General features: G+C 42.7%; 2 protein-coding genes across 5 annotated transcripts in view; one reads left to right on the top strand and one right to left on the bottom strand.

The window, feature by feature from the left end:
* Positions 1-7029, top strand: part of LOC109479070 (beta,beta-carotene 9',10'-oxygenase-like) — a 20504-nt gene extending 13475 nt beyond the window's left edge. For both annotated transcript variants that reach the window (XM_019780949.1, XM_019780950.1), the window contains 11 exons: positions 1874-1998; positions 2137-2278; positions 2556-2700; positions 3600-3681; positions 4112-4241; positions 4604-4742; positions 5138-5268; positions 5523-5643; positions 5812-5912; positions 6144-6258; positions 6540-7029. In XM_019780949.1, coding sequence (XP_019636508.1) covers positions 1874-1998; positions 2137-2278; positions 2556-2700; positions 3600-3681; positions 4112-4241; positions 4604-4742; positions 5138-5268; positions 5523-5643; positions 5812-5912; positions 6144-6258; positions 6540-6700 — 1392 coding nt within the window. In that variant the 3' untranslated portion in view covers positions 6701-7029. The remainder of the gene's footprint in view (positions 1-1873; positions 1999-2136; positions 2279-2555; positions 2701-3599; positions 3682-4111; positions 4242-4603; positions 4743-5137; positions 5269-5522; positions 5644-5811; positions 5913-6143; positions 6259-6539) is intronic.
* LOC109479068 (sodium-dependent multivitamin transporter-like) lies at positions 6980-15147 on the bottom strand. 3 transcript variants are annotated; one of them, XM_019780947.1, is made up of 15 exons: positions 14536-15147; positions 13869-13934; positions 12903-12954; positions 12594-12661; positions 11970-12124; positions 11493-11633; positions 10955-11084; positions 10726-10811; positions 10486-10613; positions 10326-10393; positions 9980-10066; positions 9540-9748; positions 8992-9092; positions 8364-8497; positions 6980-7908 (listed from the first exon to the last, which is right to left on the bottom strand). In XM_019780947.1, exons 1-15 carry the CDS (start codon positions 14875-14877, stop codon positions 7789-7791), a joined length of 1887 nt encoding a protein of 628 aa, XP_019636506.1. In that variant the 5' UTR covers positions 14878-15147; the 3' UTR covers positions 6980-7788. The 3 variants fall into 3 exon arrangements, with proteins under 3 accessions (XP_019636506.1, XP_019636507.1, XP_019636505.1); XM_019780948.1 differs by having other exon boundaries at positions 6980-7911; positions 8992-9111; positions 9640-9748; XM_019780946.1 differs by having other exon boundaries at positions 6980-7911; positions 14536-15146.
* Between the last annotated feature and the right edge of the window lie 142 nt (positions 15148-15289).

The following is a 15289-nucleotide window of genomic DNA, read 5'->3' as shown; positions in this document are numbered from 1 at the left end:
CAATTTGTTGGAGCGCAAAGAGGTGAAAGCAAAACTTAACGGTGACACCAACCAACAAATTGACTTGTTTTGGCGCAGAGCTCTGCGTGTGCCACAGACTGACGGATAGTTGTGCGAGCAGTTCTGTGCAGAGTTGCGTGACGAAGTCTTTATTTGTGACAGAGTACTGGCTGTTCAGCCTAATAGTCATATTCAATTAACTTGATATCTTCAGAGGTCTATACAAAACTGAACTAGTGTCGCCAGCCATGACGAATTGACTTGTTTTGAGAGCAGACCGCAAAGAGGTGAAAGTAAAACTGAACCGTGACGCCAACCAACGAATTGACTTTATTTGGCGCAGAGCTGACGGAGAGTTGAGCGAGCAGTCCTGTGCAGAGTTGCGTGACGAAGTCTTCATTTGTGACAGAGTACTGGCTGTTCAGCCTAATAGTCATAATCAATAAACATGATATCTTCAGAGCTCTATACAAAACTGAACCCGTGACGCCAACCATCAGCATCGACTTGTTTTGTACTTAAAGCTTTATTCACAAGGGTCTAACCAAAAATAAGAGGTGACGCCAACCAACGAATTGAGTTGTTTCGGCGCAGAGCTATTGACTGCAAGCTTGAAACCGACGGAACCCGACCTATCAGACCAGCAATACCAGCTCTGCGGGCCCCTGGTACGTTACAAAGCCTAGTAGTCACATTGAACTGGCTTAAAATCCCCGGAACTCTATACAAAACTGAACCTGTGTCGACAGCCATGACGAATTGACTTGTTTTGAGCGCAGAACGCAAAGAGGTGAAAGCAAAACTGAACGGTGACGCCAACCAATGAATTGACTTCATTTGGCGCAGAGCTCTCCGTGTGTCACAGACTGACTGACGGAGAGTTGAGCGAGCAGTCCTGTGCAGAGTTGCGTGACGAAGTCCTTATTTGTGACAGAGTACTGGCTGTTCAGCCTAATAGTAATATTCAATTAACTTGATATCTTCAGAGCTCTATACAAAACTGAACCTGTGTCGACAGCCATGACGAATTGACTTGTTTTGAGCGCAGACCGCAAAGAGGTGAAAGCAAAACTGAACCGCGACGCCAACCAACGAATTGACTTTATTTGGCGCAGAGCTCTTCGTGTGTCACAGACTGACGGAGAGTTGAGCGAGCAGTCCTGTGCAGAGTTGCGTGACGAGAGACAGAGTACTGGCTGTTCAGCCTAATAGTAATATTCAATAAACAGGATATCTTCAGAGCTCTATGCAAAACTGAACCCGTGACGTCAACCATCAGCATCAACGTGTTTTGTACTTAAAGCTTTTTTCACAAGGGTCTAACCAAAAATAAGCTGTGACGCCAACCAACGAATTGATTTGTTTCGGCGCAGAGCTATTGACTGCAAGCTTGAAACCGACGGAACCCGACCTGTCAGAGCTCCGCGGTCCCCTGGTACGTTACAAAGCCTAGTAGTCATATTGAACTGGCTTAAAATCCCCGAAGCTCTATACAAAACTGAACCTGTGTCGTCAGCCATGACGAATTGACTTGTTTTGAGCGCAGAGCGCAAAGAGGTGAAAGTAAAACTGAACGGTGACGCCAACCACCGAATTGACTTCTTTAGGCGCAGAGCTCTGCGGGGGTATCGCGGAGGGCTGTACGAGCAACCTCCATGGAGGAGCTCCGCAGAGCTCCTCCATGGAGGTTGCTCGTGCAGCCCCTATTGCGTCATCCTTGGCATGTCTTCTTCACTGGTTTAACCAAGATTATAGCCCAATGATTGTAAACCACAGTGAACAATATTCTGACACGATGACAGGGATAATCACTTTAAATCTTTTAAAAGCACTCTCTTACATGCATCTTTCTTTCTTCTTCATTCATTTGTAGGTGACATATCGCTCCAAATACCTGCGGGGTGATACATACGAGCGGTGTATGAAGGAGAACAGGATTGCCTTCACTGGCTTCGGAGCCGTGCACTACCCAGACCCCTGCAAGAACATCTTCAGGCGGTAGGCGGCGCTGTTACCCAGTGTGCAAATGTCTAAATTTTTGCGTTGCTTGCCCAGAACAAGCACCCAGGTTATAGTATGTTAAAATAAAGGACTTACGTGATGGCTCTTTTACAGTCGACATGTTTTTCTTGCCAGATTTCTGTCGTACTTCGAAATGGAAGAACCGACGGACAACTGCAACGTGAACTTCCTGAACATCGGGGATGACTACTATGTCTGCACAGAGACCAGGATCATGAGAAAAATCGACATAGAGACCTTGGACACAAAGGAGAAGGTAAGAGGAGCCGTCAACGCAGTTGTTGTTTGTCAATTTTGGCGACACCTCAGGTGTCGAACCTTTTGCTGTAGTATGACATCACCCTCTGCAAACACATGGTTTGGCAAGTTGAGTTCATGGATTTTTCCAAACTAATTCATTCTCTTGAAAGATAGATTTTCTCCCAGCCTCTACATATCATCATACATTTTATCATTTTCTATTCATTTAGATTGAATATTACTGAGGTATAAGATTCCCTAAGAGATATAAACTGTTAATCATTTTTTTGTAGGTTGATGTGTCAAACTACGTCACTGTGCAAGTGTCCACAGCACATCCTCACTATGGATTGGAGGACGGGTCAACCTTCAACATGGGCTCCCAGTACGGGAAGCAAGGTTCCTACAACATCATCAAGGTTCCTCGTCCGGACAAAGGCAAGCTTTTAGGATGGCTTTATTTTGAGTTGACGAAGTCTGAATTTCAAATTAAGATTTGTTTGTATTTTTACTTTACAGTTTGTCCTTGGTAATGACTGTACTATCCACTGCACTAACCACACTGTCCTTGGTGCTGACTGTACTATCCATAGCACTAACCACACTGCCCTTGGTACTGACTGTACTATCCATAGCACTAGCACTAACCACACTGTCCTTGGTACTGACTGTACTATCCATAACACTAACCACACTGTCCTTGGTACTGACTGTACTATCCATAGCACTAACCACACTGCCCTTGGTACTGACTGTACTATCCATAGCACTAACTACACTGTCCTTGGTACTGACTGTACTATCCATAGCACTAACCACACTGTCCTTGGTACTGACTGTACTATCCATACCACTAACCACACTGTCCTTGGTACTGACTGTACTATCCATACCACTAACCACACTGTCCTTGGTGCTGACTGTACTATCCATACCACTAACCACACTGTCCTTGGTACTGACTGTACTATCCATAGCACTAACTACACTGTCCTTGGTGCTGACTGTACTATCCACTGCATTAACCACACTGTCCTTGGTGCTGACTGTACTATCCATAACACTAACCACACTGTCCTTGGTACTGACTGTACTATCCACTGCACTAACCACACTGTCCTTGGTTCTGACTGTACTATCCACACTGTCCTTGGTGCTGACTGTACTATCCACTGCACTAACCACACTGTCCTTGGTGCTGACTGTACTATCCACTGCACTAACCACACTGTCCTTGGTACTGACTGTACTATCCACTGCACTAACCACACTGTCCTTGGTGCTGACTACACTATCCACAGCGCTTAATATACTGATGATTATCATTTTCTACACAGGCCAGAAGGACAGTATGGAAAAGGCTGAAATTCTCTACAAAATCCCTGCCACATCCCCCAGAGCACCATCTTACTACCACAGGTATTGCTATACTTTGTTATTTCTTTGGTTGCTTGTTTGAGTGCCAAATTTGTATAGTTTAAAGACAGTACTTTAGATAGGGTCAACATAAAGTTACCAAAAATTATTATTTATTCTAAAGTTAAGATTCATCATTATGCAAAGGAATATCATCATAATGCCTGTTTGTAATATGCGAGATCATATGAACAGATTTAGGGTTTGATTCTGTTTGAGTGTTACCAATTTCTATTTTGCTTTCCACAAGTTTTGGCATCACAGATAACTACATTGTCTTCGTGGAACAGCCACTAACCTTAAACCTCTTAAGGCTTTTCACTGCCAAAATCCGTGGTGTGGGGAAGAACACTTGCTTTGACTATTCCTCCACAACTCCGGTACGTACATCGAAGAGTATGCAATAAACATTTCTTTCTTTATTTCTTGCAAGCTTTGGCATCACGGACAACTACATCGTCTTTGTGGAACAGCCGCTAACAATGAACCTCTTGAGGCTTTTTACTGCAAGAATCCGAGGCGTGGGAATGAACACCTGCTTTGACTATTCCTCCACAACTCCAGTATGTAATTCTATACATTACGACTTTACTGACTGAAGGAAATACTGGAGCTGCATTGTTGCATTGTGTCTGTGCTATCCTTTCTGGCAGTAGATCCTGTCAATGTTTTTGCTTGCTGGTTGCTTTGCTTTTCTTAGTCACAGTGACTGTTTGTCAGTTTGATAAGCATAACTTTGTACAGAAATAGATGCGGTATGATATTCTTTAAACAACTGCAAAAGTATGCCTGAACATTGTTGATCGTACTAAATAACATACTTTTTCATGGCTAAATCATAGACATACATAGAGTTGACCAGAGATAACAGGAATTTGATAGTACATGTTGTTATTTCTAAAGGTTTATGTTTCGTGGTTTTCAGGCTCGTTTCCATCTTGTGAACCGTGAGACAGCCGAGCACATTTCCACACAGTATCTGGCAGACTCCTTCTTCGTGTTTCACCACATCAACGCATACGAAGACAACGGGAACGTCGTGGTTGACCTTTGTGCCTACACTGGTAGGTGCCGCACATGCTTAGACTATTATACCTACTATTATGTCCAAGCAGATGTTGGGGTGCATGTCAAAGATAGTAATGCTTTCTTTTTGGTGGCCAAGATTTTTTGACAGTCCATCATTGTCAGAGAAACATTATGATTTTTCTTGGATGGAGTAGAACTGATTTACAAGCAGATTTTTGGGTGCAAAACGCAAAACGTTGTAGGGGTGTTGTAGTTTTTTTTCCTGATACCAGGCATCATACAAACTAGACTATTGGAGTTGGAGATAACCCGTGTGTGAGCGATGCTTTATCTTCACTAAATCCTTCAGGATAGCCTTCTAGTACATGCTAGGGATGCTTGCTACAACTAAGGTGAATAGTGTTGCATTAAAATTTGTCTTTTTTTGAAGATGACACCATCATGAACAGCCTGTACATGGTGGATCTCAGGAAGTCTGGAGAGGAGGGTGCCAAACTGTGGCGGGAAAGGATGCCAAATGTCTACCCAAGAAGATATGTGCTTCCCCTCAATGTCACTGAGGTACCGCATCAAACATTAGGCACTATTAAACCTTCCTGCAGTTTTCAGTAAGTCCGCAAAGAAGCGCTTCTATGTGGCTTATTATAGCAACATATCCAAACATTATTGTAAGGATCAGGAACAGTTCAGGATTAAGTATCCACATATCCAAGATTGAAGATATGGGTCTGGATATGCGTGGACTATCCAGAACCGTGCCTGATCATGATTCTGGATAAAGCATGGTTCTGGATACACCACCATGTGCTCCACAGGACACCCCACAGGGAGAGAACCTTGTGAAGCTGGACTACACCCAGGCCACTGCAGTACTGCAGGAGGACGGTAGTGTGCACTGTATCCCTGATGACCTGATCAACAACCAAGACGTACCCGGTAAACTTTTCATTATCGTCAAAACATGGCAAAGAAAAGTATGTTGTCAGCGAGATAAGATAAACTTGCTGAAAGTAAACATAAAAATAAACCTGCACATTGACATAAAATGTATTACCTTGTATGATACTGCACACTCATATGTCTTATTCTTCTTCCATGCCCCAGGATATGAAGCCCCCAGTGTGAACTACTGGAAGTACAGTGGAAGAAAGTACCAGTACGCCTATGGACTGTGTGTCCATGACAGGAGCACTGTGATGAACAAGGTAAACTGATTCAAGTCATGATCCATAACTTCAAACAGCAATATAGTACATATCTATGTCTCTGGCCAACGATTACTTCTTTGCTACAGTCTATAAGCATTCCATTTTGCTACATACCCATGCGCAACTTGCTACATAATCATGTGCTGTTGGCTGTGAATTACTGACACTCTTGTAAACTTTTTCCCTAAAGTTTTGATGGATGTTTGCTTGTGTTGTTCACCCCTGCAGCTGGTTAAGCTTGACGTGAGGAATAAGAAGTTGGTGGGGTTCTGGCACCAGGAGGACATGTACCCGTCTGAACCCATCTTCATCGCTTCTCCTGATTCCAAAGCCGAGGACGACGGTATGTCAATCAAAATCTCAAAAGAGTGGGTGTGGTCTATGACCCGTTGACCACTTTGTCTATGACCACTTTTGAGAGTTCATAGACCATGCCTATGATTTGAAAAGGGTGTTCATATCACACAAGATGCCTTTGGTTTGGTCTAAACTACACCAAAAACATTGGGATATGCAATTATTAAATGAGTAGTTAGATACTAAAGTAGCACTACTTTGCCTTTCTGACTATATAGACTACTATCTTTCTTTTTTGGAGACCCATTTTCTTTTGTCTGTCCCCAGGCGTGATTGTGTCTGCCGTGACCAGCGTCCTTCCTGACAAACCCGGGTTCCTGCTGGTCGTGGACGCCAAAACGTTCACGGAGGTCGCGCGGGCAGAGGTGCCCATCGACGTGCCCTGGGGCATCCACGGTACCTACACCCCCCCGCAGAACAAGGAATAGGCAGGGACAGACGGCGCTGCAATATTTCACAGGGGCCATACTTATCTAAAATGTGTTTCATAGCAATGAATACCAAATACGAGAATAACTGAGTGAGTGAGTGAGTGAGTGAGTGAGTGAGTGAGTGAGTGAGTGAGTGAGTGAGCAAATGAATGATTGAATAAATGAATGAAAAGATTGCCTATGTGCCAACCATATTATTCCCCATCCTAGATATAACGTTAACATAGATAAGTTGAAAAAGCTATAACAAAGGTAGAAATAAAACAAGATCTAACAAAAGATATATGAAAGATTTTAATTGAGGCTTATCAAAGTCACAACATGCAGTAAAAATAGGATGTGTATGAAAATAATTGTACAAAAGTCCATTTCAATAAACTATAATAACATACAGGTAACTCAAACAAAAGTAAGATAACAAAGATAGGTATGCACATATTTACTCTTAAAGCTTTTTCAATGCAAATTAGGAGTGGAGAACTTATTTGGATATAAAGCTTGCATTCACATGCAAATTAGGAGGGGGGAGCTTTTTTGGATATAAAGCTCATATCTACAATGCAAATTAAGAGTGGAAAGCTTATGTTTAGAGGAATCGGTTACTCATGCAGAAGATATCTAAGATTTCTGTATAGTAATTTTTTGCAGTTCTAGCTGACCATGATGTGTTATAACCTGTAAATGATGAAAAAATTTGAGATGACTCTACATGAGTACTCAAAAAAGAGAAGTTTTATAACTGTCTTTTGTATTTTACAAGAGGAATAGTTTATGAACATTGGTGATAAAATAAATGGATAACACATTTATTGTTGCTCTTCTGTGGTAGTTCAGTGGTTTGAATGAACTGACATGGTGTGAGTCTTACTTATGCCAAGAGTTTGCAAAACTACTGTGTTGCCAGCCACTCACAAGCAACTCACACCACACCACACTATACCACACACCATACCACACACCATAACACACCAAAGCACACCACACATTAATAGTACTAACAACACTACACTAGGTACATAAATGATCAAGTCATGGGAAAAATATTTAGAACCTTTGCAATACAAGATAAGTTTAGCGGGGCATACTTATACTCTTGTCTGCTGCCGGCGTGGTTTGGGGGCTTCAGGGCTGGTCTGTTCCTCTTGGGCTGGGATAGATTCAGACAGTCTTGCAGCAGTGTCAGGAGAACCACCCTCCAATTGGTCCTGCTGGAGTATGAATGTAAAAACACACATAGAGATTAAACTAAAAAGAGGTTCAGGTAAATGGCAAAGAATCTCTTCTACATATTGTCAATGTCTTAATTTCAATATAATCATCTTTGGAAAGTAAGCAGGGCTGGCTTTGTGCTAAGCAATGCACATGCACACATACCACACACAAACATAATCGGGAATACATACACGCAAAGTAACCTGGCCTGTCCTTGGTACTGAAAACCATCCACACACAAACACAGCATACAAACGCAGTCACAAATATGCCCACACAAAGCAACAGGCCTGTCCTTGGTGCTGAAATTTATCCACATACATACATACCAAGCATATAAACACAATCATGCACACAAAACGCAAAGTAAGCATCCCTGTCCTTGGTGCTGAAAGTCACACACCACACACACGCGCGCACACACAATAAGACTTTAAAAAGCCCTCACGTCTTCCTGCTGTGACTGTCGGACCCCGCAGTGCAGGGCGTGTCTCCATGACTGAGGCAGCGGCAGGCAGCAGCACAGCCGGTCAAACACGGGGCAGATCAGCCGCGGGTCCACCTGGCCAGGCTTGTTGACTCCTGCAGGGGTTTAATGTTTCATACAACGTGATCAAAGCAAGGGTCAGAAACTGCTACGGTTAAACAGAACGATTGAAAAGATCATTTACATTTTAACATTGCACTAGATATAAATTTGACTCAAAGGACACTTCTCTACTAGCCTTCCAGGCGGAGAACATGGCATAGCAAAAATACTCTCCATGCAGAAGTTATTTCTATTCTTTGGGCCAGGATACCAAAGAAAGCCAACACAAAACGTCCCAAACAGGCGCATCTACTACTACAGGAGGGCCTGCAAGCCCTTTTTCGTAAGGCGTAATCAGGCCGTTTTAGACTTCGTAATTAGTAGGCAGCCTCCGCAAAAATCAACGTAATTCGTAATTGGACATTAGCCGCAAATCGTAAAGTCGTAACAGCTCTGAGACTTAAACGTAATTCGTAATAGGCGGCGAAAATTTTGCGTAATTCGTAATCACTACCCCCCCCCCTTGCAGGCCCTCCTACAGACTCACCAGTAATCACGCTGACCACCAGTCCCACCACTACCACCACGGCAAACGCTGTAGCGCTGTACCACATGTACGATAGTGTGTACAGCTCTGATATCGCCGGCCTAAAAACGTATAAAATATCTATTGGACAAGGAGGGGGGATGTAGGAAAGCAACAGGAGTGAATGGGGCACATTGTGTATATCTTTAGTAATATCTTTATTCAATCTACAAATGTATTCCTTCTGGGTACGGATTGCGCTGTTGGTGGGAGGTGATTTTGACAGTTGATTGATAGGGAGGTCATGCCCGATTGACTTGTGAGAGTGAGAGGGCGGTGTGTGTGGTTTCAGGAAGTGGTGTAATACCCAATTGAGGTACATCATTATTCATTAGTCAACTACTCCATAGTTCTTTAATTTATATTCACGAAAAAAATAAAACACTTCCCAGAGGTATGTGGACTTGAAGGTCACAAAAATCCGAAATACTTCCCGAAAGTCTGAAATCCCAGAGTTCGTCTTAAATTGAAGTAATAGAAGAAACATAAAATCAAAACATCATACCAACCTCGGCTCAACCGTCGGCATCAGTGTACTGCTATAAACGTCCGTTACGAATGGTACAGTGGCCGTGGTTATATTTGCCATGGTTACATTGGGTAGGATACAGTCTGCTATAGATGTAGACTTTGTCGGTGAGTAAGGGGGAAAGATCTTGGCTCCGATAGCGATCCAAAACGCCATGAAGATGCCAGTTATGAGGCCAACTATCGCCCCCTGAAATGGTTAACAAACGTAATATGGTGTAAGTAAAAGTTAGCCATCGCCTGCAGGGCTTCCAGATATATTTTTCAGATATACTTTCTTATTTTCCGTCAACGTTTAAATATAACGAACAGGAAAATAACATTAAAATCCACTATGAAGAGACGGTCGCAGTTATAAATTCTTTGTCTAGTACAGTAAAACAAAATATGGATTGTAGTATTCTGCAGTATTCTTACGTACTGCTGAGTTAGCCCATGGAAACAGCATTCCCAAGGAAAACAGGCCCAGCAAAGGTCCACCGATAGCACCGAATACGCTGTTAGAAGCCTGGAAACACAAACATTTCATAACAATTGCTTTATTATCCTTGTTGCAATATTTTCAAGCAGACCATGGAAAAATCTCGTCCAAACCATTAAAGTCATCCTGGAAGTCACGCGTCATGGGTAGTAATCTTGATCATAAGAAACAGAAATACTACAAACATATCTTGGCTCAATACCTCAAATCTCTTTGTTGAACTTTTCTCAAACCATGTAACATAACGTTTTGAAACATAGGGTTAGAAGCAGACTCTGGTCCTGACCTGCAGTACCTGGCCCATGGTGGAGGCGAGCACGGCAAACAGCATGCACAGTCCTCCAAACACCACCACTGCAACAAGAGCAGTGTGTACGTGAGACCATCTCTTTTGGTGTGCCAATATAAATTCACCAATAATCTCAATACTAATATTGTTAGATTACCGAGTATTTTGGACACCAGAGTGGCTCTTTCTTCAGTCATGTCCTTTTTCTTCAGCACCTTGAGTGTTGGTTTGATCAGGTCTTCTAGAGTCACGGCTGCCAGTGAGTTGATACCGGATGATATCGTACTGAAATTAGTCAGGAGACGTCAGGAAAAAAGTAGGCGGTAAAATTATTACGAAAAAGAACCAAAAAATGAGGTACAATAGTCCTATTTTACCACAGTCCTATTTTACCTACCTGAGAGCTCCACTGAAGATTCCTGCTATGAAGAGCCCGGGTAGACCGGGGATGTCCAGGACTTCCATCACATAGTACGGCAGCAGCTATAAACAGATTGTATATTATAAGTCGTACAGCATCAATTGTTAATCAGTTAAATTTTTTCCAAGCTTTGGTTTCTTTAAATACAGCCAAGCGTTTATTTTAGAAATGACTGAAGTTGTCCTACTAAAGGAACATGACGGACCTGGTCGGACCTGGCGACCACGTTGTTCTTGAGCGGATCACAGCCGTGGTACCGCGCGTAGATTATCAGTCCGCACAACTGGACAATACTGATGGACAGGATCACTCCGGGGAGGTTCAGCCACATCGCTCTGAGGGGCAGAAAATTAGGGATGGTTCATTAACGATGCTTAATGGGATTGTGTGGCTACAAAAGAATTTGGGCATTTTTTGGCAAGAAAACAAATGTTTTCAATAGAAGTTAATCACACTTTTCGTTGCTGTTCAGCACCAAGGACAGAGGTAGATAAACATCATATGAAGGTAATTCAGCACCAGGAACTCTGTACTTTGGTTTTGTATGTAGTATATTGAGAAAAACTTTCGCTTCTGATTAAAGCAAAACACGTTGATTGCACTTTGTGTCGTTGTTGAGCCCCAGAGACAGACGTAGATTAAAAACAACATGGTAAGAAGGTAATTCAGCACCAAGGACAGGTACAGTGGATTTACAATAGTTTTCTTAATTCGAATTCGGCTTTGGCGGAAAAAAACCTCACCGCTTGGCCTGTTTCTCCGTGCCAACAGACAGGTACCGCTGTACTTGCGCCTGATTGGTCGCGTAGACCGCCATGTTGTTGAACGCTCCACCAACCACAAGGCACCACACAGTGTGACGTATGGTCGGGTCTGGGCTGAAGCTAGGCAAATGATTAAAATGGAAAAGATTTACGTTGCGACAGGTAAAAGGACGCTTGACAATGTCAGCATATGAAAAATTGTAACATGATTTTAAACCCGCTTTTCTGGTCAAGATACAATGTAACAGTAGTTTATGTACACGCTAATATTCAATTGTATTTGTATTGCATACATTGTAAAAACCGATGAATGTTTAGAATTATTGACAGCCCCTTCGTCTCAATGAGGTTAATATTGTTTACAGCCCTTAGTCTCAACGGGGTTAACATTGTTGGCAGCCCTTAGTCTCAATGGGGTCAACATTGCTGACAGCCCACATTAACTGTAACTAGTACTTGAAGAACTCTATCCTGTCCGACTCGGCGGCCAGCCTGAAGACCGTTGCGATCCCGCCCGCCTGGATACTGCCCTTGATCAGCACCGCGATCATCCCGGCAAACATGATCACACACTGGAACACGTCTGTCCAGATCACGGCCTTCATGCCGCCCTGTGTGGGGGTGGGGGTAAACATCACTTCTGAATGATGTGTTCAAACATAAAGACATAAATCTGTCGTGTAACTCAATAGCGGTCACAGCCATGCATACGTTGTACCTTGTAAAAATGCCGTGCTCTTTATCATGGCTTGTCCGTGCTATAAAGTAACGAAAACATGCTTGAATCTGCCTGTTTTGAACCTTTAAAATAAATGTACGTCAAGATCACCACCATCACATCTGTTGTGATTTATTGTTTTTGTTTGATTTTGAAGTAGAGAAAATATGATATTGGATTGTGAGTGTATTCGTATTTGTGGGTTTGTGTGTATGTGTGTGAGTGTGTGTGTGTGTGTGTGTGTGTGTGTGTGTGTGTGTGTGTGTGTGTGTGTGTGTGTGTGTGTGTGTGTGTGTGTGTGTGTGTGTGTGTGTGTGTGTGTGTGTGTGTGTGCGTGTGTACATTAACATCTAAATACTCACAATAGTGGTGTAAAACGTGCAGACTACTCCCATGGACACAACAGAGATCCAGACGTTCAACCCGGTAACTACAGAAAGTGGTAACATTACAATTAGTTAGTATAATTACCAATACATCAATCCAAGGTTCCAAGCAGGTAGAAGCAGCTACACGCTACTTCCCAAGCAGACGTCGGAAGGATAGTAAAACTGACAGTTAGAACGCAACTGACGAAACAGCTGCGAAGGTACGGACACAAGTTCACACAACTAATCACAATACTCCTTTCGGTTACTGGCCTCCTTCACGGGGTAAAAAAAAACACCTACCGGCTTGGATGGCCAGAGCTGGAGCAAACAGCACGATCCCCATGTACACCACCTATGTAACAATGAAGTTAGTAGTTCGTTTCTAGTTCCTTAAATTCGGCCATTTTACTTCCTTACATGTGACAAGTGACAGATCATTTTAGTGACGCTTAAGAAGAGTGATGGATGTCACTCGAAATAACCTCTGTAGTTTATCCAGTAGTAGAGTTTGAATTGTCTATTAATTAAACTTTTGGGCGGTCGCGATGATTTTCTCTCCTGGATGCAATGTCTTGAGTCGTCTAATTGGAGATCCAGCAGTTCTGTGGTTTAATGACGTTGGTTTTTGCTTCTTTTTCGCTCGAGGCCTATTTGAAAATGATCGCAATTTGTCTGCTGGCATCACCTAACATCTTGGACTCTAGGTTCGTGTGACGGAATGTCATCAAGTCACAGTTGTGTAGAACACAACGGATCGTCCCCAGCTCTTGTCTACAAATAAGACCCAGATGGGACCTTTCCCACATTGTGTGAAGCGATGTGTCACTCCTGTGACCTTGCCCCGCTGTCTTAACACATTTGCCAGCCTAATAAACGTTTGGCAGCATGTAAACAGCTAAACTTCAGATGTTAAACACTGAGGACTAATTTGTGAAGCAATGTTAAACATCGAGCTTTATGTACAAGTAGTTAATCATTGTTGTGTATATCAAGCACAATATACCACAGGCATTGTAATTTTTATACAAAAAGTGCGACCGTCCTTGTAATAGACGCCCCATACTAAGACATCTATGGAAGTCTCAACATTCGAGCTGCAACATTCTGACGTTTTCTGATGCATTTTTGATTGAAAACACTTAAGAGCGCAAGCGTCTAACGGGTTTTAAAATTACCACCAGTGTAGTGAATTTATAACTCGTAACATTTTGTTTTTACATCACATTGTATGCAGCTAGATCTAGATCTACCCCCTTCCGGACCTACCATTTGTAACATGTAGTTGCACGTTCCCAGGATTCTAACGGGACGAGAGAACCGCATTTCTAAATACTGCAGGAAAAAATGTGTAAAACAACAACACATAAAGTTGACATTTAGTAAGTTGTACATGTACATTGTAATTGTTTGCTGTCCGTTAAACGTTAATGTATTGGACAGAAGCCAAGAGAGTGAGATTTCTCCAAAAGCTTCGGGAAACAAGTGGTGGCATAAACAGAATTATAACCCGTCACTCACATTTGAAAATAAGGTATCATATGTTACATATAAACTTGTAATTAGAGCAAGCAGTGAACAGTTCCAAGGAAAATACGTTCCAGACATCACCATTTTAGAAGGTACATGGTTTTTACTATATAAATAGACTGCAAAAACTAGGTCTAGTTTCCATCTTTTGGAAGTTCGACTATTGTAAAGTGACTGAAGTCTTCACATAAACACACTTCAACGGATACTCGTTAACAATTAGATTGCTTGAATCATAAAGTGTCAATCCCAAATTATCTTCAATAGTCTTGCACTTGACTTGGCATGTATTCGCCTTGAAACACCATATGTTTTGACTTTGCAGGTGTGGCATTTGAACACCATATTTTATGATTATATCGTTCCTGCTGAGTCAAATCATTGCACCGTGGTAAACCAAACTTACCTCGTACGCGCTGGTGAGTTCTAGCCGGTAGAATATCGGCAAAAACACCTGCCCACAGACCGGGAAAGTGAAGAAATAAGAGAAGATGATGACCCAGAATTGAGTCCCGAAGGTGTAGCTTTCCGCCGGTCCGCCGAGCAGGGTAATGGCGGAGGTGAAGCTGGCGAGGAGCGACAAGGCGACCGGCAGGACCCCCATCTTACGGTCCGCCATCAGGAACTCTCGGGTTGTCTTCTGTTTCCCTCCTGTACAGCGGTAGTACACCCCGATCCCGGCAGATATGACTAACATCAGGGAGAAGACGACATAGTCCGCCACGTGAAAAGTTCTCCGTTCCTCCATGGTGCTAGTTTGAGCGAGTCACACAGGGCAAACTCTTACCGGTAAGTTTGCTAGACTTGGCACGGCACACTTGTTAAGTTAAACTCTGGCGTAGACGCCAATTGGGGGACCGATCACTTCTGCGACGAAAGGGGTTTTCCAGTTATCTTAGGGTGAACCGCTTGTAGCTTACAGGACGTATACTTTATTATAGATTCTCTGAGAGAAGAAGATATCTTCATGATTTTCTCATTGCATTGCTTATGGCACCACAGAACGTATGATTATGTGTATTTAGACTTGAACCTTTCAGAGCAAAATGTGACAAGAAAGAAGAAACCAAGGAATTTCATCATCATCAGCCAAGACTTGAGACTTCACATATTAAAATATTCAATCGTCGGATTCTTGAATCCCCCTATGTCCAGCACAT

This window comes from Branchiostoma belcheri, unplaced genomic scaffold, assembly GCF_001625305.1.
Source record: "Branchiostoma belcheri isolate BF01 breed outbred unplaced genomic scaffold, Haploidv18h27 scaffold46, whole genome shotgun sequence".
Taxonomy (NCBI): Eukaryota; Metazoa; Chordata; class Leptocardii; order Amphioxiformes; family Branchiostomatidae; genus Branchiostoma; species Branchiostoma belcheri.
The sequence above is the reverse complement of the archived record's forward strand: the minus strand, read 5'-3'. Positions and strand labels throughout refer to the sequence as shown.

Excerpts from the sequence above, each read along its gene's own strand:
- LOC109479068 (XM_019780946.1), bottom strand. The coding sequence starts at position 14,877 with ATGGAGGAACGGAGAACTTTTCACGTGGCGGACTATGTCGTCTTCTCC. Across the intron at positions 12,662-12,902 it reads AGCTCTGGCCATCCAAGCCG|TTACCGGGTTGAACGTCTGG; the intron begins GTAGGTGTTTTT and ends CACTTTCTGTAG. Across the intron at positions 9,093-9,539 it reads ATGCCGACGGTTGAGCCGAG|GCCGGCGATATCAGAGCTGT; the intron begins GTTGGTATGATG and ends ATACGTTTTTAG.